Here is a 23,246-nt window from a genome sequence, read left to right as displayed (position 1 = left end):
TTCAAACCTGAGTGGAGTGAAGAAAAATTGGAAATAAAAAGCCTTTCTCATGGACAAAACACCACGCCGAAAAGCGACCCAAGTCCTTGATCACTTGATCAAAAGTCACAGCCTCTAAAAAAAAAAAAAAAAAAAAAAAAAATTAAGTGGGAAAAATGTTTCATGAAAACTGATCAGAGATGCTTTCCGACGCGGTTAAAACTACTGTGTCCATGCACCCAGTGTGTGGAAGTTACCTGGGAATACTGCGTTTGTGGGCAAGATTGCAACTGTTTCAGAATTAAAAAAAAAGGGTGGGGGGGGGGGGGGGGGGGGGGGGGTAGGTAGCAGCTTAGAACAGTATCATCAGATGGGGAGCTATGAAACAAACGAGTCCTGTGTCCAATGCAATGCAGGAGCTGGGTGGTATGCATGTCAGTGTTATGTATCAGTTGTTGTTGTTTTTCAGCAGAATCTTAGAATAATCCATTCTTCATCTTCTTCTTTTTCATTCGTGGGCCGCAACCCCCACGTTCACACATATGTTACACGAGAGGGCTTTTATGTGTATGACCGTTCTTACCCCGCCATGTATGTAGCTATACTCCATTTTCTGGGGTATAATCCATTCATATATTTATACCACCTATTATATGTTTTATTATCATCTTCAACTGTATATTGCCTTATACGACCTTAACTGCTTTAAAAAAAAAAAAAAAACCCAACTTATTATCACTTTCATTTCAGAGTTTCTTTTATTCTTGCTTGTCATTAGTTTAGAGCTGCTCCCCTTTCCTCTCTCCTCCTCCATTGTCATCATCATCATCATCTTCATCACCACTACCACAAACATCACCAGGATCACAATCACAACAACAACCACAATCATGGTCACCACCACTACAATCTCCATCACCAAAATAATCATCACCACCAACACCACCATCAACATCACCAACACCACCACCAACACCACCATCAACATCACCAACACCACCACCACCACCATCATCATCATTACCATCATGATCATCATCACCACCACTACCACCACCACCACCACCATCATCATCATCACCATCATGATCACCACCACCACCATCATCATGATCACCACTACCACCATGAACATCATCATCATCATCATCACCACCACCACCACCACCACCAGCATCATCATCATCACAACCACCACCATGATCATCAACATCATGATCATCCTCCTCCCAATCACCACAAACATCCTCTCCACATCCTCTGCTTCATGACGGTCATCCTGACTGAAGGAAGAGGACTCACACTGTCCATGGCGGTGTCTGTGGCCGACAGGTCCAGGGTGGTCAACATGTTGGGTTGTGACAGGAACTGGTACAGCCCCTGTAACAGGCCGCCAGCACAAACGTCAGTCAATCTGTTTACCTAGAATTTAGCCCACAACCAACACAGACTTGTGCCAGCAAAATTTTTTTTTTAATTTTCAAAAAAACCCTACCGGAGTCTGCACAAATGGGTCACAGTTAAGTATGTGTAATTAAAACAGCATTTCTTAAAAAAAAAAAAAAAAAAAGGAAAAACCCCAACAAAAAAAGTCAAACCATCAGCCATACAGGAAAGTTTCAAACTCACTGCAGAAACTCCTTCCACCAAGCCTGAGTCATGCCTACCACTGAATACAGTCTACCTACCTATCATCTCAGCAGTTGTGGCTCAACAGCACTGCCTTTTCCGCAGCTTTCTCCTAAAGATTGTGCACATCTGTTCTATGGCACGCCCCCACTGTAAATCATACACAAGAGGCGTGACAATGAAACATCAGTGCTGTTTAACTCCAACACCCATTCATTCCCAAAAGGGGCTCATGCAAAGATGCTGATCCCAGCCACTGTATTTCTGAACATTCCCACTGAACACCGAAAAAGGAGTCAGACACCTGCTGTAGTCTGGACCAATGGGTCACGGTACATCATTTTGCTGTCATCAACTCTGGGGGCTGCCAATCCCTGCCTGATACAGATTATCTTTGCCTTTGGAAATCTCTTTCAGTACAAGTGATTCACAGCACTTGTCTAAAAATTGTTCACTGTGTACATCAAAACAGAAGCATTGTGCACATCAAAACAGATTCAAACTCATTGTGCACAACCAATGGGCTTTCATTACAAGCCACAAGAAGCAAAGTGGAGTGGAAGGGCCCCTACACCTGCAACATTACACACATGCGCACACACACACACACGTTTTCACAAACACACACACACAGAACACACATAAATGAGCACATGTGCACATGCACACACTCACACAATCATATACACAAATGCACACACACACACACACACACAAACACAGAGAGAGAGAGAGACACACACACACACACACACACACAGAACAAATACGCACACAAATATGAGCAAATGTACACACACACACACACACACACAGAACACACACACATGCACACACACACACACACACACACACAGACACCTCCTCCACACCCCCAACACACCCACACCAAAAACCAAAAAAAACGATGCTCACCACCATGTCCTCCCCTTTCTGCCCGTTTTCAGCAATGTTGAGGGTCTGCAGGGAGGACAGCAGTGTCTGACTCTGGGCGATGGTGTCCGCCGTCTTGTTCAGACAGCGGGTGGTCAGCCCCGTGCGGGACAGGTCCAGGTGGTTGACGCCTCTCGCCAGGCTCTTCAGCGTCCCCATCAGGTGGGTCGCACCTGCAAGCACGCCCAGGTAGAAGGTTAACTCCAGTCAGCAAGCTTCAATTCTATTCTAAATCACTAGCACATCCAGGTAACAGGTAACTCCACTTAGCAAGCTTTGTCTCTTACTCTTAGTTACTAGCTCGCCCAAGTAACAGGTAACTCTCAGTCAGCAAGCTTCTACTTTAAATCACTAGCACACCCAGGTAACAGGTAACTCAACGCTGGATCTGAAGCTGACATGCAACTCAGCGCTGACAAGTTTGCCACTGCCAGCAGGAACTTCGGCCTTACCATCAGCACGAGGAAAACTGAAGTTCTCCATCAGCCAGCCCCAGGGAAACCCTACGCTGAGGCCAACATCACAGTCAACGGTCAGAGACTCAGTGCGATGGAGCGGTTCACATACCTTGGCAGCACACTGTCACGAAATGCGACCATCGACGATGAAGTGAACGTCAGGATTGCAAGAGCAAGCGCAACTTTTGGCAGACTCAGTGCAAATGTCTGGAACAGAAGAGGCATTAGTCTTGAGACCAAGCTAAAGGTCTACAGAGCAGTAGTTCTCCCCACACTACTGTACGCCTGCGAAACTTGGACAGTGTACCAACGACATGCCAAGAAGCTGAACCACTTCCACACAACATGCCTCAGGAAGCTACTGAACATCAAGTGGCAAGACAGGACCCCAGACACAGAGGTGCTCGCAAAAGCCACCCTTCCCAGCATCTTCACCATCCTGATGCAGTCCCAGCTTCGCTGGGCTGGACACGTGGCGCGCATGCCAGACCATCGGCTGCCCACAAGGCTCTTCTATGGCGAGCTGCAACAAGGGAAGAGATCACATGGAGGTCAGAAGAAGCGCTTCAGAGATACTCTGAAAGTCTCTCTTGGGACTCCTGGGAGGAATCTGCAGTGGACCATGACAAATGGCGCACTGCTGTGCACAAAGGCGCCAAGTTGTGTGAGGCCAACAGGACTGCAGCAGCTGTTCAGAAGAGGCAGGCCAGAAAGTCACGGGCAAACAAGCTCCCTGACAATGATATGCCTGTCTTTGTCTGCCCCGACTGTCAGCGAACATTTCGTGCGCAGATTGGACTGTTCAGCCATCTGCGCATTCACAGATAGATTCATGAGCATCCTCCCCCCCACCCCACCACCACCCTCCCCCCATCCCCCAGCTGGATGACAACGATGGTCATCATCGATCTCGATGGACACACCACCACCAACTCCAGTACACAAGCTTCTACTCTAAAAGACTAGCACATCCAGGTAACAAGTAACTCCACTTATCAAGCTTCTACATTATATCACTGGAACATCCAGGTAACAGGTAACTCCAGTGAGCAAGATACTACTCTTTAATCACATCATCACTCTGCCCATCTTCACTGGCCGGAAATCAGTGAAACGTGTGTAAACAGTCAGGGAAAAAAAGCTGATGTATATGAGGGGACTGTTTAATGAGGACCTTTTTATCTACTTGGATATAATCAGTGAATGAATGGTGAAAAAATGAAGACGAGAAACTTTCACTGTGTATTTTTGTCAAAGACTGCAACACAATCTCGGCAAGCTGGTCAGCATTTGGGAGCAAAGACGGGTCATACTGCAGCAGTCAAAATCTGGGCAACACACTGATTACAGAAATCTGAACTGTGGAGAGGAGGGAGTTATCAAAGACAGCACAACATAGCTGACAACCTTTCAGATCACACATTCATAATCCTGCTGGGTATAGGACTTGGGCTATGCCTCACTCCAGAGACAGAATTTTTCATATCTCAACAGGAAAACTATTCATCTCTTGAAAAGAAAAGACTGGACACAAAACATGATGATGGATGGTGTGCCCTTCACAGTCGGTGATTCTTCAGCTGTAACGTTCTGCATATGTTTCGCCGACTTCTCATGCACAAAGAAGTCACACCAGCAAATTGTGCAGAACACATAACTGTCTACTTGGCTAGATGAATCAAGGAAAGGAAATCATTCTCAGTACTACAAGGTATGGCACTGAAGTGGTTTTTTTCACTGACTTGCAGCACAAATTACCCTGAGTTCTACTCTTAGATACCATTGTAGTTCATACGCAAAATATTGTCTTCAGGTTGAAAAACACAGACTGGTGTATGGAAACAGAACAGAGGTCAAGTTTCTCATGGATTTTTTTTCTTTTGTTTTTGTTTTTCTACATGTTTGTAATCCGTTTAAAAAATTTTTAAAAAAAGGAAGAAAATCCTAATTTTGTATTCAGGATTTAAATGCATAAAAACACAGAAAATATGGGCTGGTTGGCAGGCATTGAGTAACATGACCGAGACAGCAGAAGCATTAATTGCAATGGTAGTATGACTGACTATTACCTCTGTCTTCAATGAGGTTGCCAGAGAGGTCCAAGGAAGACAGCTGAGTGCCGCTGTTGGACAGGATGGCTGTGGACAGCTTCTGAAGGAAATCTCTGAAACCACACCACCACCAACACTCAGCACGGCTGAACTGCATGCACATATATACAGCAAAACGAAGCATCGCTGAAATAATGCAGTATATAGTCATGGGTGTGACCCACTGACCCAAACTACATGAAGAAAAACAAAGTCTCGTTGAAATAACGCAGTGTATAGTCAAGGTGTAATCCACCAACCAAACGTACACGAAGAAAAACAAAGCCACACCGGAATAATAAAGTATATATATATATAGTCATGGGGGTAATCCACTGACCAAATCTACATTTTTGAAAGAAAAAGCTTCACTGAAATAAAGCAGCATACAGTCATGGGCGTAACCCACTGGTAAACTCTACAAAATGTTTTATGCAATTCATCAGCAAGAATCTGAAACAACAGCATCCATCTTTCTTTTACACTGTTCTTCACTACTATTTTCTTCCTGCCCCTGACTTGCATTTGTAAAACTGTGCAAAAAAAACAAAAAACAACAACAACAACAAACAACAACAACACAAATATATAAATATATACACACATAAAAAAGACAAAGCCTGATACACAAAACACCCACTGTGCATGGGAATCTCTCTCTCTGTCTCTCTCTCCATCCCCTCATCCCTCTCCCTCCCTCTCCACCCTTCCCTTTTTTTCTTTTCTTTTTTTCTTTTTGTTTTTTGCTTCATATTCTTTCTTGTCTGCAAATGGCGTCAGGAAACCACCACTGCCCCAGTCTTCCAAGCTGAGACTCACACTTTGATGCCGGTGTTGGCCAGGTTGAGACGCTCGATGATGGCGTTGCGCTTCAACACCTTCAGGATCTCGTTGCAGGCCTCCGGCGTCAGTTTGCAGTTGCTGGCGTTGAGGGAGGTGAACCATGTGTTGTGCTCCAGGGCCCCGATGATGGGCACAGAGTCTCTGTATAGTCATCAGGTGGTGATACACACTGTACTTTGTGTGCTTAGATTTCATGGATATATATATATATATATATATATATATATATATATATATATATATATATATCATGATTGGTGTCTCTTGATCACATACCATAAGGGGATGACAGGTCACTGCCAATGCCGGGATATCTGAGGAGTCCATATCAGGCATACAACTGGCTCTTTCCTTCAGAGAGATTTCAATGGCCCCCAGTTGCAGTCTTTGAAGGATTTCTATAATTATCTTTACACATCCCTTTTTATTCTTGTTATTTTGAAATAACGTAAGAGTTGTTATGTTGTTACCTGCATCTGTTTTCTTCACTACAAAGTTGTACCAGTACATACATGTTACTATGATTATTCTGCAACTGTGGGCTGCAACTCCCATGTTCACCCGTATGAATGAACAGACACTTATGAACATGACCATTCACCCTGACGTGCAGGTAACAATACTTCATTTTCAGGCTTGTGTATACTGGGTATCTCCTTCTTTCCAAAACAATAAAAGATTTTAATGGCAATATAAATGAAAATACAAGGTTAGAAAATATGGACAAAATTCAGAATGTGATCACCACTGCTTTTCAGCTAACATGATTGTCATAGAGATAAAGTGTTAGTTTGTTGGTTTGTCCATAAATTCACTAATTGACTTTGTCAAAAAGCCGCCACATGTGTATGTGTATGTGTGTGTGGAGGGGAGGAGGGGGGGGAAGAGTATGTAAGTGTGTGTGGGGGGAGGGGGGAGGGGGGGGGTATGTAAATGTGTATGTCACTGTGTACATACGTGTGTGCGCGTGTGCTCATATGTGTAGGAGTGTGTATGCTTGTAAGCGTGCATGTGCATGTGTGAGCATGCTTGTAAGCGTGTGTGAGAAACCACCACCGGAATGAAAAGAACAGTTATGTTCCCACACCAAGAAGTGTTTCTTGTGGACCTTCAGAAAACTATTCCATCCCCTGGGCAGACCACAGACTCCTCATTTCCAAGCGCTGCACCATCATTCTGCTTTCTTTGACCGTATCCTCCTTTCCCCTTTCTCCACATGAGGAAGGACAAGACAAAGGAGAGACAGACGGACAGACAAGACGGGTGAACAGATAGGGAGACAAGCAAGTGGACAGACAGACAGGAGTGAAAACTCCACACAAAACACAAAGAGGATCTCACTTTGGAATAAGATGATCGAAGTCTTTTAGACACAGCTCCCTGGAATCTTGGGACAGGTAGATGGTGTCCACATCCTGGGGCACACAGAACAGAAACAAGTCACAAGCGGTATACATGCAGTGCATTTTATCATCATTTTCTTCTTCAACCTCTCCTAACATATGGAGAAAAAAAAAAGAAAAAAAAAAAGAAATGCATTCTTAAGTTTCAAAGAGTGGAATCAAGTTCACAAAAAGTTGACATTTCAAGTGCAAATTCACAAGCATGCACACACAAACACACACACACACACACACACGCACACGCACACACACAAAGTCAAGCATACACACTCAAACAGACAATGCAGTTTGCATCAGTTTGACATGGTACAGTATATGACATCAAATTCATTATTTTAACATATTTAGCACAACACTCACAGAAACCTAAAATAACACACACACATGTGCATGCACACCACACGCACCTCTCCCAACCATTACCCAAAAAGTCTTGAAACTCCAAAAACAATCATACGAGAAAACTAAAAACAAGCACACAGAAAAAAAGTGTCATTCAAATAATGAATATTATATATTATTTTATTGCTGACGTTGTTTGGCTTAAACCAGTTTATATCAGCACCTCTGTGGGACAACAAGCCATAAGATCTAAACCAACTTCAAACACAAGCCACATCAAAAAATAAATAAATAAATAAATCTAAAAAAATAAAAAACAACTTGACTTTCCACAGCTATTCACAGTACTGCACACAGTGCATCTTTTCTTTTTTTCTTCTGGTTCTTCAATTCAGCACATTTCTGCATCAGACTCGAATCAAGTGCCAGACAAAGCTGAACTGCAAATGCTGAAGGCTTTATAAGTGGAATGTTCAGTTAAACAGCCAGCCAGTACACTACACAGATGCAGCAAAAGCCAACATCTAAATTAGACCAGCATTTCCTGTCACGGCAGGCACCTTGATATAAAAAATCTGACTGATAGTTTCTGCTTCCTATAAAGGCTGCATTCTGGAATAACACAAGCGCAAAGCATACTTTCAGACTTCTTAGATTTAGTGCCAAAGAAGGCAGTCCTGCTTTGGTCAAAACCTTCAGCTCATATTATCACTGTCTGTAGAAAATGCCTAGATTCCAGTTCCAGAATCAGAGTGGAAGTTTGACTAGGTCATCAGAGTAAGAGAGATTCACTTTTTTTCAATTAATTAATTCATTTATTAAGACTTTCACATTCATTGCGTGTCTCAATCTACTCCCTATTCATTCTACAGACTGTATGACCCACAATTTAAAAAAAGAAAATTTTTTTTTAAGCGCTACTTTGGGAGCCCTGCTCTTTCAACCTGGTGTATGGTTCATTCCTCCCACGCCCCCCACACCCCCCTGCACAGAATCACCCCCTCCCCACTCCCTTCCCGAGGGGTGACTCACCCAGGCCACCTCCTCCCTGTAGGGCAGGCCATGGTAGTCGCACATGCACAGGTACTGGGTGGTGAACCCCCCGCAGGGCCCCGCCTCCTTGCTCTCCACTCCGCGGATCATGTCCCCCATGATGCGCAGTCGCTCTGTCGGCGTCACCTCCACCTTCTTGATCAGCCGCCTGCAGCAGGCACCGCACCATCTGTCAGCCCACGCTTCCTTGCAATCCTCCCACCCCTTTCTCGCGCTTTACGGAAATGCATGGGACTGTGAGAAAGCATGGTAGTTCCCCTCACGCTTTTATCGTAATTCTGAGAAAGTGTGTGGGGCCACAGAATGAAATAGACGGACCGAAAGTAAGCCCACACAGCTGGAGAACCTGCCACCATGTCAGCTATCCCACCCAAGCTGACAGTGGAGTTAAAACTCTGTGTGTCTGTGTGTGTGTGTGTGAGGGGGAAGAGAGAGAAGAATGAACATGCTTGCAAGAAATTGTACATATCTGTGTGCATTATTCTCTCTCATCTCTCTTTCACACACCGTACAAACAAGGGTTATAGCAGCTAAGTGGGTGGAGGATTTGTTACAAGAGAGGGTGAGAATGAAAGCAGCTATGTTGAGAACTCACTCCAAAGGGAATGCAGGGAAGATCTGTTTGAGGGAGACCCCGATGTGTGTGATCATGTGGTTCACATCGTCAGAGCTGGCATCAATGCTGTTGAAGGTGTACGTCTTCCCCTCCACCGTGATCACCAACTGAAATCAGAACGTTCCTCCATTCATTGCCAGTCAACTCACAAACTACACTGACAAGCAAGGAAGCAACCTCAGGACAAACTAAAGCTGTCTACCCTGTCAGTCAGTCAGCAACTGACACAGCCTGACTCTCAATCAGTGGTATCAGTAAGGCAATTGTTCCAAATGCCTAATACTTGCTCATGCTCTCCTCTGCCTCTTCCAGACCCCTCCCTTATCAATCAGTTTATTAGTTAGGCATGTGTTTGAACTGCCTTACTTGCTCATTCATGCTATCACCCTACCCACTTTTTTTAAATATCTTTTTTTCAAATAAGTCATTTATCAGTTTGGCAAGCGTCTGAACTGCCTTACTTGCACATGTTCTTACTCTTTCCCATCCCCATGCTTTCCTCCTCCTCCTCCATTCCTCCCTCCCTCTCATACACACATGCAAATGCACACACACACATATATAGACACAAACACACACACTCCACTCACACATGTAGTAGTACACATACACACACCACCCCATCTGATATAATATTCATCACCCAGAGCAGATGCACACCACCTAAAATCAATCGCTCACAGCATGCTCTCGCATCACCTGCAATAAATTAACATGACTCAGAGACGTAGTCCCAACAGAGAACTGCCAATCAGGAGTTCTCAAATCAATCCTGTCAAATGATAAAATCATTGCAGCAAGACATACAGACAGGCAACTCAGCAACAGTGACTTGTCACTGATGTTTTCAGCCAGGTCAGTGAAATAAAGACCCAGCACTTAGAAACCACTGAGGAAACCTTGCCAAACAATGATGCATTTGCTGTTGACAAAAGTTCATTGCTTCAGCACAGCACAACCAGGTTATCACTGATTGCATGTGTGTTTGTGTGTGTTTGTGTGTGTGTGTGTGTGTGTGTGTGTGTGTGTGTGTGTGTGTGTGTGTGTGTGCATGTGCATGTGCACATGCACGTCTGCTGGTCATGTAAACGTGGGTTTTGTGAAAAGTGTGTGTGTGTGTGCAGCATGTGTGTGCGCGTGTGTGCGTGTGCATGCACATATGCATGCGCATGTGTGTGCGCACGCATGTGTGTGTGTGTCATGTATAATGGTCAGTGTACCATGTGCTTTTCTATTCCAAATATAATTATGCTTTCATGTGTATAACACACACTCTGTACACTCCCATGTGCATGACAGCATATCAATTATCATACATATGTGTTGGCATGCACTGTCCCCATCTATTTTCATGCAGACAGTTATGGTCTAGGGACATCACACAAATGTTTCTAAAGTTCATTTTCTCCACTTCAAGTCTTCCCTTTCATAAGGAAACTGAACGGGTCAGTGTTCATTCGTATGGATATCCACTAGTGATATTCTTCCTCTTGTGACTCAAAGCATCCCATGCCAGTTGTGTGTTTAACCAAGCTGATCTTTTCACACAAAGGAGACTAGTTCTTACTACTTCTGATGCCATTAACTTTGATATTTCTAAACCTACCATCACCTTTTTTTCAGATCTTAAATCGGCAAGTCTGATTCTTATTTATTCAGCATTGTGAACTACAACAACGTAGTGAACCACACAGAGCTAGATTTCAATCCAATATCACTTAAAATGGAGAAAAAAACCCCGATAAACTGATGACCACTAATGCTACAAAGCTGAACGAGGGCAGAAAAAAAATCTTATTTAAAAAATCCAAACAAAAACATGACCACATAAATCCAGTAAAAACTGGTAGAGCAAGTCAGGTACAATTACGCTGTTCAATACTTACATCCAACACCTAAATCCTGGAAAATAGATGTTCACGAAGCGTCTAATGTACCACCATAACATTACTAAGAGTGAGAAAAAAGAGAGAAAAGAAGTTGGAACATGGCTTCTCCACAGTGGACATGAATCTCCTTCACACATTAAAAAAAAAAAAAAAAATCTATGAATCAGAATGGAAAAGAAAAAAGTTCCCCCACCAAAATAATACAAGAAATATATATATAACTGAATTGATACTGGCAGTGTTATTTGACTTTGTCAGTGTGTGTGTGTGTATGTGTGTGTGTGTGTGTGTGTGTGTGTGAAAACACTGGTGTGGGGGAACATGGTATGTATCACACAATTATGCGTGTGAAAACGAGCACAGAAGTTTATCTAAGGATGTGTGGGCTTTCATGTACCTATAATCAGCAGGGTAAAGGGCAGGATTTTCTTATGCGGCAGGTCGTTCCGCTTCGTCCATCTTGTCCAATTCCCAGTTGCAACCAGGAAGAAAGTGCTATATTGTGTGCAGGGTTTGAAATGTGTTTCTGATATGCCTCACCTTCCTTCTTGACTGTGATAAGATACTTTTCAAAATCTGGGAACAATCATGGTCTTTGTGCTGGTGACTATTCCTTTGTGTGTGTGTGTGTGTGTGTGTGTGTGTGTGTGTGTGTGTGTGTGTGTGTGTGTGTGTGTGTGTGTGTGTGACAGGGGCATGGAGAGAGATAAAGACAGAAAGAACAGTAGACAGACAGACAGACAGAAAAAGGAGAAGAAGAACGAGAGAGAGGTAAGTCTGCATGCCTGACTGCCTGGGTGACGTGTATGTAAACAGGTCTGTGTGTCCTTTCCAATTTTTTAAATACTCCCCCCAACCCACACCCCCTCTTTCACATAGAGACTGTGAGAGAGAAAAAAAAAGCAGCTGACTGGACCATAAGGTCAAAAGTACATCCATGACAAACAGAGCAAACAAGAAGGTGAAAGCAAAACAAAACAAAACAAAAAAAGCAGAAGAAGAGGAATCGTTTACATTATGGTACATTATTACAACCCAAAAAATAAAATTTCCTGTACTACAACAAGAAAAATAAAAAGTAACACAAGACGTCGCGGGGAAAAACAAAAGATTTAATATCCAACACAAAATGAAATGATTTTACAAGGATACAATACATTTTGTTCAGCACACATTGTATTCAAGTGAAAGGTTGGGTTCTTTTATTGTTTATATTATTATTGTTGAAGTTTGTAGAGCAATGAGGCTACATTCCAGGTAACTCAAGTTTTACAGAGCAACGAGGCTGCATTCCAAGTAAACTAAGCAGGATATAGAGACTGGTCCGGTACGTACTGTGCTGTGTAACCCATACTCATGCAATTCTAGAACAGACAGGTTTTACTTTGGGGAGGTGGGGGTGGGGAAATCGTGACTCCAAAACACTTCCTGGTCATGAAGAATGCTAAAAAAAAAAAAAAAAAAAAAAAAAAAATGAAAGCTTATCCTGGAGGGGAAAAACCCATGGCCTGACACCACCACAAGATCACCTTTCAAAAGACCTGGTTCTTCTCAGGTTGTTTTTTTTGTGTGTGTTTTTTTTGTGGGGTGGGTGGGGGTGGGGGGGGCAAGGAGGGTGGGGTAGAGTGGGGGTTGGGGTTTTTTTTGTCTGGTTGTTGTTGCTTTTTTTCACTGGTGGAGTCAACTCTTTGGCATGTTTACAATTTTGTATACAACAGAATGCTAATAGTTAAAAAAACAACAACAACTGTATGATGAATGTGTGTGTGTGTGTGTGTGTGTGTGTGTGTGTGTGTGTGTGTGTGTCTGCATGTGCAAGCGTACATGTGCATGTGTGTCTGCATGTATATGTATTTGTCCATGTTTGAGAGAAAGTGAAAATGAGTAATTCATGCACGCCTGCATGCATAGACAGTGTATAGGGTGTGTTTTCCTGTGTATACTGTTTTTACTGGACAGTGTACAGAGGTATGTTTGCATGAGTATGTTGTTTATATCGGGCAGTTAAATATGCCATTTCATGTTCTTTGTATTGGAAAGTGCAATTATATAAATGTGTCTGTCTGTACATGTTGCTTACATTTGATATGTAATGATGTATGCAAGTATGAATGTGCACAGGGTGTCTTTTTTCTTATTCATGGTTTGGTTTTGTGTAGAACCAACTGAAATCTAATTGCAAACACACACACACATGTATGCACAAGCGCCTACACACACACACACACACACACTCATATAAACATAACACATGCATGTACATGCACACACACACACACATACACACACTACCTGATTGGGTTTCTTGCTTTCCAGTGCCTGAATGTCCAGGAAATGGAAGCTGTGTTCTACCTGTTAAACCAGAGAAAAAAAAAATATTAATCATTTCTTCAAATACTTACAGATTAAAAAGAAAACACAGAGATTTGTATGCAATGCACTGGGTAGTAACATAATTTTGCAGTAACTGCACAACAACCTGTGCCTTCAACTCAAGATAATCTTCTACACTGGTGCAGCTCACACCATCAGGGCTATAAATCAATGAAAACACATGTGTGCCTGAGAGAAAGAGCACACGCCTACAACCACACACACAAACACACCTACACACCTACACACACACACACACTGTTGTTAAAAAATCATATAAATTATAAGCATACACCCACACCCACATCCACAATCTCTCCCTCTCTCTCCCCCTCTCTTCACGCCAGTGTCTGCACCTCTCATACACACACAACAACAGACAAACACAGACACAGTGTTTACAAAGAAAAAAGTAATCATTCATTCAATGGTTCTGGACACAGCACACCTACCTTGGAAGGAACTTTGGCAGCAAGAACGTACATGCGGCATGGTGAAAAGGCCTGCACAAAAACAGGATTCACTGCAGTTTCTTCAGTAGTAACTAACTCGCCAACCACAGAATGAGCAACAAACACACAAAATATTTCTAACTTTCCCTTTCTCCTTGGTACCCCTTCTCAGAATCTATTTCTATGTCTCCCTCCTTTGCCTCCCCAACCCCTCTGTAGTAACTAACTCTCCAAACACAGAATGGGCAACAAACACACAAAATATTTCTAACGTTCCCTTTCTCCTTGGTATCCCTTCTCAGAATCTATTTCTATGTCTCCCTCCTTTGCCTCCCCAACCCCTCTGTAGTAACTAACTCTCCAAACACAGAATGGGCAACAAACACACAAAATATTTCTAACGTTCCCTTTCTCCTTGGTATCCCTTCTCAGAATCTATTTCTATGTCTCCCTCCTTTGCCTCCCCAACCCCTCTGTAGTAACTAACTCTCCAAACACAGAATGGGCAACAAACACACAAAATATTTCTAACTTTCCCTTTCTCCTTGGTATCCCTTCTCAGAATCTATTTCTATGTCTCCCTCCTTTGCCTCCCCAACCCCTCTCTCACAGTAGAAAGAGGGGAAGAATGGGGGAAGGGGGGAAGAGTTGGATCATGACTGATAAACACTTCAAAATTGAAGACAACAACTCAGGGTCATTTGAATTCTCTGTGAGGGATCCAGCCAAATGTTTGCCAGACATGACTGCAGTTTCATCTGCTGGGGACTTGTCAGACATCTCGGTAATGACAGTGAACTATACCCCCACCCCTACAGTAAGTGATCTAAAGACACCACTTACTATTTAATGGTGTTCTTAAAGTGAGTGAGTGAGTGAGTGAGAGACACAGAGAGAGAGAGTGTGCATGTGTGTGACTGTGTGTGTGTGACTGTATGTGTGTGTGTGTGTGTGTGTGTGTGTGTGTGTGTGTGTGTGTGTGTGTGTGTGTGTGTGTGTGTGTCCATAATATAAAATGAAAAAATAATAAATAATTCAGCAGCAGCAATAAATAAATAAATATATATATATATATATTTATACATATACATATATATATATATATATATATATATATATATATATATATTAGCATGACCAGTAATGGCATTAGTCATTTCTCCAGCATGGCCTTTCCCCCTTTCTGATGGTGAGGGGAAATTCCCAGTACAGAACTGACCCCCACCACAAACATCAAAGCACTATCAGCATGGGCAGCAAAAAACACACAACAAATAGGATGTGCAGGAATAACAACAGCTGGCAGACACAGCTCCTACCAGCATCAAAAGAAGTGAGACCTGCCCCACAAGAAGCCATAACATATTCCATATCTGCCTGAGACGATAGGGGGTGGGACTGCGGGGAGAAACAAACATTACAAAATTACAGCTACAGCCCAACCTGTGAGTGGGGGGGGGGGGGGGGGGGGGGGGGGGGGGGGGGGGAGGGGGAGGGGGGGGCAAACTCTACAGCCCACCTCTGATGTTTCACAAAAAATATAACCCTGTGCTTGCATGCTAAGTACAACAGAATTCAACCCCCCCACCCCCCTTCTCCTCCTCCACTCCCCACCAAAGACAATGAAGCCAGAAAGCTAACTGAACAATTTAAGCAAACAGCCATTTTTTTCTCATGCAGCAATGGCTGATGAAGGCAAATCATTTTTCTTTCAACTGGTTTTTCTTTTCTTGTTCAGACGCATGTTTATATGCACTGAGCAAGACTGTAGCATACTTTAATATATACTCTTTTTTAAGTCTTCTGTCTCGTTTTCTTGCATACATGACAACAGACTGCAGTCATGACACCTGCAGGCATCTGTGTACTTCCATCTTGGACTGCAGAGCCACTTACACTCTCAATGCTCAGAACGCAGACTGCGCCATCTTCAGACTCACTCCAATAGACTACCAACTGTCAAGTTTTATGACACTGAGAAAGAGAAAAGAAGGATAAAGAGAGAGAGAGAGACAAAGTGACATACATGTGTACACATGTGTGAGCATAAATTTATCTATGTACTCAGACATCTGTTTATGGATTTACAAAAGTGTGCATGCTCAGACTCACACAAACACACATGTACTCACACATGCATCCTCATCAACACATAAACTTGTTCTGCTTGCAGTGTCAGATCACCTATTCTATCTGACCAGTCACTACATTTTAAAGTAGTGTATCATATAAAACCCAAGACAAATATTTTTTTCCTTTTCACATTTCAGAATAACCTATCAAGGAAACAGGAGTTTCCACAGCTGCACAGTAAGTGACCAGGATGCTTAGGAGGGGAAATGCAATGTAACCCACAATTAACTTAGTCCCCTCAAAATTTCAATTAACTTAGTCCCCTCAAAATTTCTCCCCAAGGAATAATTTACACAGCTAGATGTTCAGAATGGAACACCCACACCACTATCTTCGGCTCAGGCATTCAACTGGTGCTGACATACAAGCTTTGCAAACAAAGCAGAAGACACTTCCATGGGCTTACAATTTCCAGCACCAAGAATACCCCCACTTCCTTTAATACATGCCTCAGAGGACTTTACATAAAGTGGTTGGACAGGACTAACAACAACAAAAAAAAAAAAAAAAAAAAAAAAAAAACCACTCTGAAAACTGGCAAACCATCAACTACACACACGTCCAGATCAGGGGGAGAAAATCCCACATCCCACAGACACAGCCAACCAACTCATATCATCTGACAACTTTTGGACATGAACCTAAAGAGGAAGGCGATGTGACCCAATGGAATCTGGCCATGTTGTCACCAAAAGATCTGACATCCAGATGGAGTCAATCTGAAAGAAAGAAGCCTGCAGGAGATCTCAAGTGGTGGAGGAAAAAACAACCAAAACTGGCAAAAGCATAAAGTAATACTAGGATGCTGAACGCCTGGTCAATGTGGAAGATTGTGGTTCTACATCAACTACTCGGGGAATCTAAATTTGTCCTGGGGCAAGGGACAGGAGGGGGCACAGGCAATTCCAGATTTCAACATGGTGGAACGTTGTTGTGTTACATGCAGTAGCATCAGCTCTTAAGTGTCACTAAGGATGTATTTCCGCTAAGACTAATGGCTGAACACTGGGGTTTTTTTCCATAGGTTTCTTGAGTCAGACCCTTAACTCAGCTGCTCTCTTTCCATGTGTACATTTGTGTCTGTATGTCTGTCTGTCTGTCAGTCTCGCTCTCCTGGTGATGGTACTATTCATAACCTGGCATAGTATCTAATACTTAATCTAAACTATATAGAGCTTTTAAGTTCTGAGAGAAGGTATTCTTATTTTCTTTAGATATGAACTGAAGCTACAATGTACAAAAACAGACAATAATAGTCATGGTGACATTTGCAAAATTTGTTATTGCCCCTTGCTTATTGGGACTGTGGAATACTGGTAAATCATCTGAATTTGCATCTCCTTCTCTCTCCCTCTCTTGAGTCCCTCACTCCTCTCGATAAGAGTATCTCTGTCTGTCCATCTGCCTGTCTGTCTCTGTCTCTCTCTCTCTATCTCTCTGTCTCTGTGAGTCTCTCACTCCCTCTATGAGAGGTTCTCTGTCTGTCTGTCTGTCTCTGCTTTTGTTTCCCATCTTTGGCTACTGGAGAACCAATCGTTATTAATATAGTTTATACAACTTCAGGATTTTTTGTGTAATATGCATTTCACTCTCAGTGAACATGGCCTGTGTGTATTTGTGTGAAAGAGAGAGAGAGAGAGAGTGTGTGTGTGTGTGTGTGTGTGTGTGTGTGTGTGGCGGGGGGGTGCACTTGTGTGCATGTGTTAAAGCATGCAAAAGTAAAGTATTGTTAAGATTAGGGACTGGGAAAGTTGTGTAACTACATTTTTTTTTTATCCCCTACTCTTTTTTTTTTTTTTTCCCCTTTTCTTCATGCACATTAAATTCATATTGGCAATGTGAACTACTCTACAACTACTAGTCTGGGAAAATTAACGCACTCAAAAGCTCAAATTCTTCGCATTGTGTCTTTCCTGGTTCTGTTATATATATATATATATCCTCATGTCCAAACACAAAAAGGGGGAAAAGACCAAACTAGAATTCAAGTTGTTCAAAAGCAAAGGGTGGGGTGGGAGGACGGGAGTTTGTGTGTATGTATGGATTCAGGTGTGTGTATACAGCATGCACGCACATGTGCAAGCACATACATATTTTATACAACAATGGTGTGTTTACAAGCCTCAGTGAGTAACTTAACTGTGTGTGCCTGTCTCAGTGTCTGTGTCTGCAGTTAATAAGTCTTCAAAATTTTATTTCTAATTCTGTAATTTGAAAACATGGATTTCACTTCACTTGCTCCTTCTGCACTTTCCCAGAAAGACAGTCATTATTAAGTATTGAAATTTTAAGAACATTTTAACCTAAAGAACTGTTCAACAAAGGCACAGGTTTCATTTGTCAACCAAAGCAATGCTTTAAATCTCTTTCTTTTCTTTTATTTTTTTTTATTTTTTAGGGAACACAATCAAATACCTGGAACAGACAGAATACTAATAAAACGCTAACAAAACTACCTGAAAACTTTTTTTTTCAGTAAACAACACAAACACACACACACACACAAGCATGCACACACACACACACACACACACACAATTTCACACACACACACACACACACACGTACACACCTCTCCAAACCCATTTCAACAACAACCAAGATCTCAACCACATTACCACAGTACGCAGAGCGAGACAATTTTCAGTGTCACTGTTTACAAGGTGAGTAATAACTAATACCAGTTAACCAGCCAACCATGAAGATGGAGCAAATCATTCTCAATTTGTGACACAGGGCAGATTGAGAAGCTGTCATAAAAAGAGTTCACCGCTACACCTCTCCCATCTCCACAGTCCCTTGACATTAACGACAAGCAAATGATGAATGACAGGCACTCTCTGTATAGCATCAGTTTATTGAGGTGGCTTCTTAATCCTACAGCCCTAGTTTTATGTGGCCCGTGGCCTAACACTTTCATGGTTAAGAACATATGTTAAGAACATATCTATTTATCTATCTATCTATATGTATATATATATGATACAAAGAGCCTTACGTGTCCATGCATTTTTACTAGTAAACTGACACTTGCAGACATTCATTAATTCCTGATCATGTCCTTTAATATGTGGCAAAACTGATAAGTTTATATATATAGATCTTTATTCTTAAATGTGTGTGTCAGTGCACACGTCAGTGAGAGAGAGAGAGAGAGAGAGTGTGTGTGCATGTGCGTGTGCGTGTGTGTGCATTCCCACTTGCCTGGAGATTTTTTTATACATTTCTAATGTCATCACTGATGGAATGATGTGATGGCTTGTGGATTATGAGCAAATGCTTTTTCTCAAGGCTCTTTTTACTAATTCAGTAAACATGTTTTCTTCACTTTTCTTTCATGTTTTTCTTTTTCTTAATGAAATAAAAATGTTATTGCATAATGATACTCTATACAAGGTCTGGATGCAAGATCAGTGCTTTGTTGAGAATGAAGAGGTTTTTCCCTCCCTTGAGGAATGGGTTGGGGGGACTGAGGGGTGTGGGGCATGGGGGGGAGTGGTGAGGGTCCCTTCCTTCCGAATACTACAAATGAATAGCTGGCTGTGCACTGATAAAAGCCTGGCTCAACGACTTCACACTGACAAACTGAACTTGCTTATTTCATTGTTCACAACTTCCTCTTCAGGCAAATCTGATCTTGCATCCTGTTCACAGTCACACAACCATAATACAGATACTCTCCAGAGTCCATGTCCTACCAAGTTATCTTCCTTTCTTCTTTCACCTTTCCATTTTCTGTGACACTAAAAGCAAAGTACTAACAAGCTGGGAATAACTTGTATTTTTAAAAAAAGTCATAACTGTTAGGACCAATACAATAATACTATTAATAGACATCATAGTCTGGTTTGAACTTAAGTGTCATCCTCCATACAACCTGAACCATCACATTCTTCTATGCACATGTAAATATCTATCTATCTATCTAATCTATCTATATACATATATACATAGTATATATATATATATATATATATACACAGACAGATAGATAAATAAACACATACATATAGATAGAAAGATAGATAGATAACATATATACATAGTATACATATACATAGATAGATAGATAAATAGATAAACACATACATATAGATAGACAGATAGAAAGATAGATATATAAACAGATAGATAGATAGATAGACACATACATACACAGTGATACACATATCGTATACTATATCACATAACCATAACCATTTACTTTCTTTCACACAACTGTATTCTCACATTATAAACCTGATCTGCTCTAACTTAGTACTTAGTGACAATAAAATCTGCAACAAGAAGTGAAGAAGGCATGAAAGGAGTAACACAAAAACCAGATACAGGATCCAGATTTACAGGTTATGGTTGAACTACAGATCTCTATGCGTGCGTGCGTGCGTGCGTGCGTGCGTGCGTGGTTAAACTGTGTAATGTCTGCATACTCTTTCAGGACATCATTATTGGCAAAATTTTCATAACCTTAAATTCTCTCCCAGGCACTCTCTATCTCCTTCAATGTCTTTCTTCATCACCACCCTCCCTCCCTTTCTATCTCTTTCCAGTTTTTGTTGTATGCTTTCTTTCTTTTTTTTTCCATTTTTTAATGACTTGTACAATATACTTCCCCTTTGATTCTTCTTCTTCGTTTGTGGGCTGCAACTTCCACGTTCACTCGTATGCACACAAGTGGGCATTTACGTGTATGACCGTTTTTTCCCCTTTGATTCAATGACTAACAGTTTTTTCCCTTCTGGGAGGAGTGCTACAAACAAACAGAGCCCGAGACAAATCAGGAAAATTTACTGCAGCAAGGCTGTTGACATTAAATGACTGGTGGACACTGTTCAAGATGACGTCACACCCACTCCAAGCTCTCATCACATGCCTCTGTCAACTGATACAATGATAATAAACAATGCTTCATGGAAACAATGACCAAACACAAGACTTCTACATTCCGGATAAGCCCAAGTACTCTACCTTAAAAACCACTTCATATCTAGAGGACCCTCTCTGACTGAGACTCGGAGCCTGATCTAATGTCTCACGTCCATAACTAAATTAGTTTCATTACACATTTGATATATGGTTTGTGTTGGATTTTTTGGGACCAAGTTTTATCTCCATCACAGTGTCAATGACTAGAAACATATTCACGACTCTTATTCACAAGTAAAATGTGAAGCAATTTTGTGAAATAAATCAGTTATCACTGATATCATTTGGCTTACTAATTTATTCATTTATAGCAAAACTAGATTACAAACATATAATTTTCCCAACAATTTTCAAATTCATCAAAGATAACTCATACAGGAAAATATATGGCCCACATAACAGAGGAGAATACACAATTCTAACATTAATTTCAAAATTCTCTCAACTTACCAATAATTTATGTGGCACTGGGCTTATCAAAGAAACTGTTTGATATTAAAAAAAAAACAATGTAATGTAAAGAGGCTTAATTAATGAACATATTTAATTCTTGTGTTTGTCCATGATTTGGAGGAGAAAGGCTATATATATATGGTCTTAACGTGTGTGTGCGTGTGTGTGTGTGTGTGTGTGTGCGCGCGCGCACGTCGTTTTTAGTATTATATACCCTTTCTTTTGTTGGATGTTTTCATTTGTAAATATTGTTGTGCAACACCCTATTGTCTTAACATGAGTATGTGTGTGTGCGGAGGGGGGGTTCGTCAGGGAGGAGGTCCAAAAGGAGGCGTGGTGGGGGAGACTTTAATATCATATTACGTTTCTGCCTACAAGTGTGTGTGCACACGGAAAGTGTGTGCTTGTGGTGCTACACCTGAGCATACTGTTGTGGGCCACACATGTGGGAGTGTTTGTGATAGTTTGTGTTTGTGTGTGTGTGATGGTGTGAAAACATGTGCGTGTCTGTGTTGGTGCAAGCGTATGCCTGTGTGTGTGTGTGTGTGTGTGTGTGTGTGTGTGTGTGTGTGTAAATCTTACGCATGTGTGCTCAAGTGAGTATACTATATGCATTTGAACTGTGTCCATTCTGCAATGGTAATGGATAATAAACAGCTGACAAAGATCAATAAATACATTAAAATTAAATTCTAGAAAGGAAGAATGAAAGAAAAGAAAACAAAACTTACCACCACTCGGTTCTCAGTTTTGTCTGTTCGAATTTCTTGTTTCACCATACGCCGTATGGAAATTTTAATCCTGCGATCCAGCACATCACGGACACTGTCTGGAAATGGACAGGACAAATAAGACACACTCTGTGTGTGTGTGTGTGTGTGTGTGTGTGTGTGTGTGTGTGTGTGTGTGTGTCTGGCCAGTGTTTACAGTGTGTGTGTATAACTGTATCTGTCTATATCTGTGCATATTTTTCTCTGCACACAACTATACATATACTATGTAAGGTGGTTTGGGTTTTTTTTGTTTTGTTTTTTAACTCAAACACAGCATTTAACAAAATGAAAAGTCAAACTAGTCGACTTTTTCTCTTCTTAACCAAAAAGTCCTTAATCTGGCTTAATCAGTCCACTGAAACACTTAAATTGTATGTATGCAGTACAAAATATATGTATGTACCCTAGGTCACTTCATGCAGTTGTGTCTGTCTTAACTTCTGTTTTCCTTTCAACAAAAAGAGAGAAAAAAAACATTAAATTATGTTAAACAAAAATAAAACAAAAATTCAAAACACCAACTGGCAAGTTGTGCATCATTATGTTCTGGCTAGTACCAAATAATTGTTATCGGATGAAATTACTGACGCCCAATACATTGTGGCTTGGTTTCATTTAACAATGTTGGTAAACAAAGGGGCGGGGTAGGTAGGAGGGGAGGGAAAAGGGAGGTGTTCAGAACGCTTTACATTGGAACACTTCAATAAAAGAAAAAACTCTCTCTCTCCCTCTCTCTCCTTGTTTTACTGTTTAATTTACAATTATGTCCAGTTAAGTTTTATTTTCGTGGACTCGCATTCATTTCGCATGACGTATGTCTGTGCAGCATTTCGTGCTTTTCTTTGCAAACATGAATGGGGAGTGGAAGGGAAGGAAAATCACTTGAAAAAATTCTTAATTC

At 41.5% G+C, this 23,246-nt stretch overlaps 1 protein-coding gene across 9 annotated transcripts in view; it reads right to left on the bottom strand.

The window, feature by feature from the left end:
* The window catches only part of LOC143300762 (F-actin-uncapping protein LRRC16A-like), a 97,754-nt gene that overhangs the window by 74,186 nt on the left and 322 nt on the right, over positions 1 to 23,246 (bottom strand). For 8 of the 9 annotated variants that reach the window (XM_076614676.1, XM_076614681.1, XM_076614678.1 and 5 more), the window contains exons 2-11: positions 22,304 to 22,401; positions 14,061 to 14,111; positions 13,528 to 13,587; positions 9,326 to 9,453; positions 8,710 to 8,878; positions 7,274 to 7,347; positions 5,909 to 6,073; positions 5,069 to 5,163; positions 2,524 to 2,714; positions 1,282 to 1,359 (exon numbers count right to left, since the gene is read on the bottom strand). In XM_076614676.1, the coding sequence (XP_076470791.1) occupies positions 1,282 to 1,359; positions 2,524 to 2,714; positions 5,069 to 5,163; positions 5,909 to 6,073; positions 7,274 to 7,347; positions 8,710 to 8,878; positions 9,326 to 9,453; positions 13,528 to 13,587; positions 14,061 to 14,111; positions 22,304 to 22,401 (1,109 nt within the window). Of the gene's footprint in view, positions 1 to 1,281; positions 1,360 to 2,523; positions 2,715 to 5,068; positions 5,164 to 5,908; positions 6,074 to 7,273; positions 7,348 to 8,709; positions 8,879 to 9,325; positions 9,454 to 11,232; positions 11,252 to 13,527; positions 13,588 to 14,060; positions 14,112 to 22,303; positions 22,402 to 23,246 lie in introns of those variants that run through there. The other variant, XM_076614682.1, reaches the window with a different exon arrangement.

Source organism: Babylonia areolata, chromosome 26 (assembly GCF_041734735.1).
Source record: "Babylonia areolata isolate BAREFJ2019XMU chromosome 26, ASM4173473v1, whole genome shotgun sequence".
Classification (NCBI taxonomy): Eukaryota; Metazoa; Mollusca; class Gastropoda; order Neogastropoda; family Buccinidae; genus Babylonia; species Babylonia areolata.
Note: the sequence above shows the minus strand (reverse complement) of the source record. Positions and strands in the feature narration are given on the sequence as shown.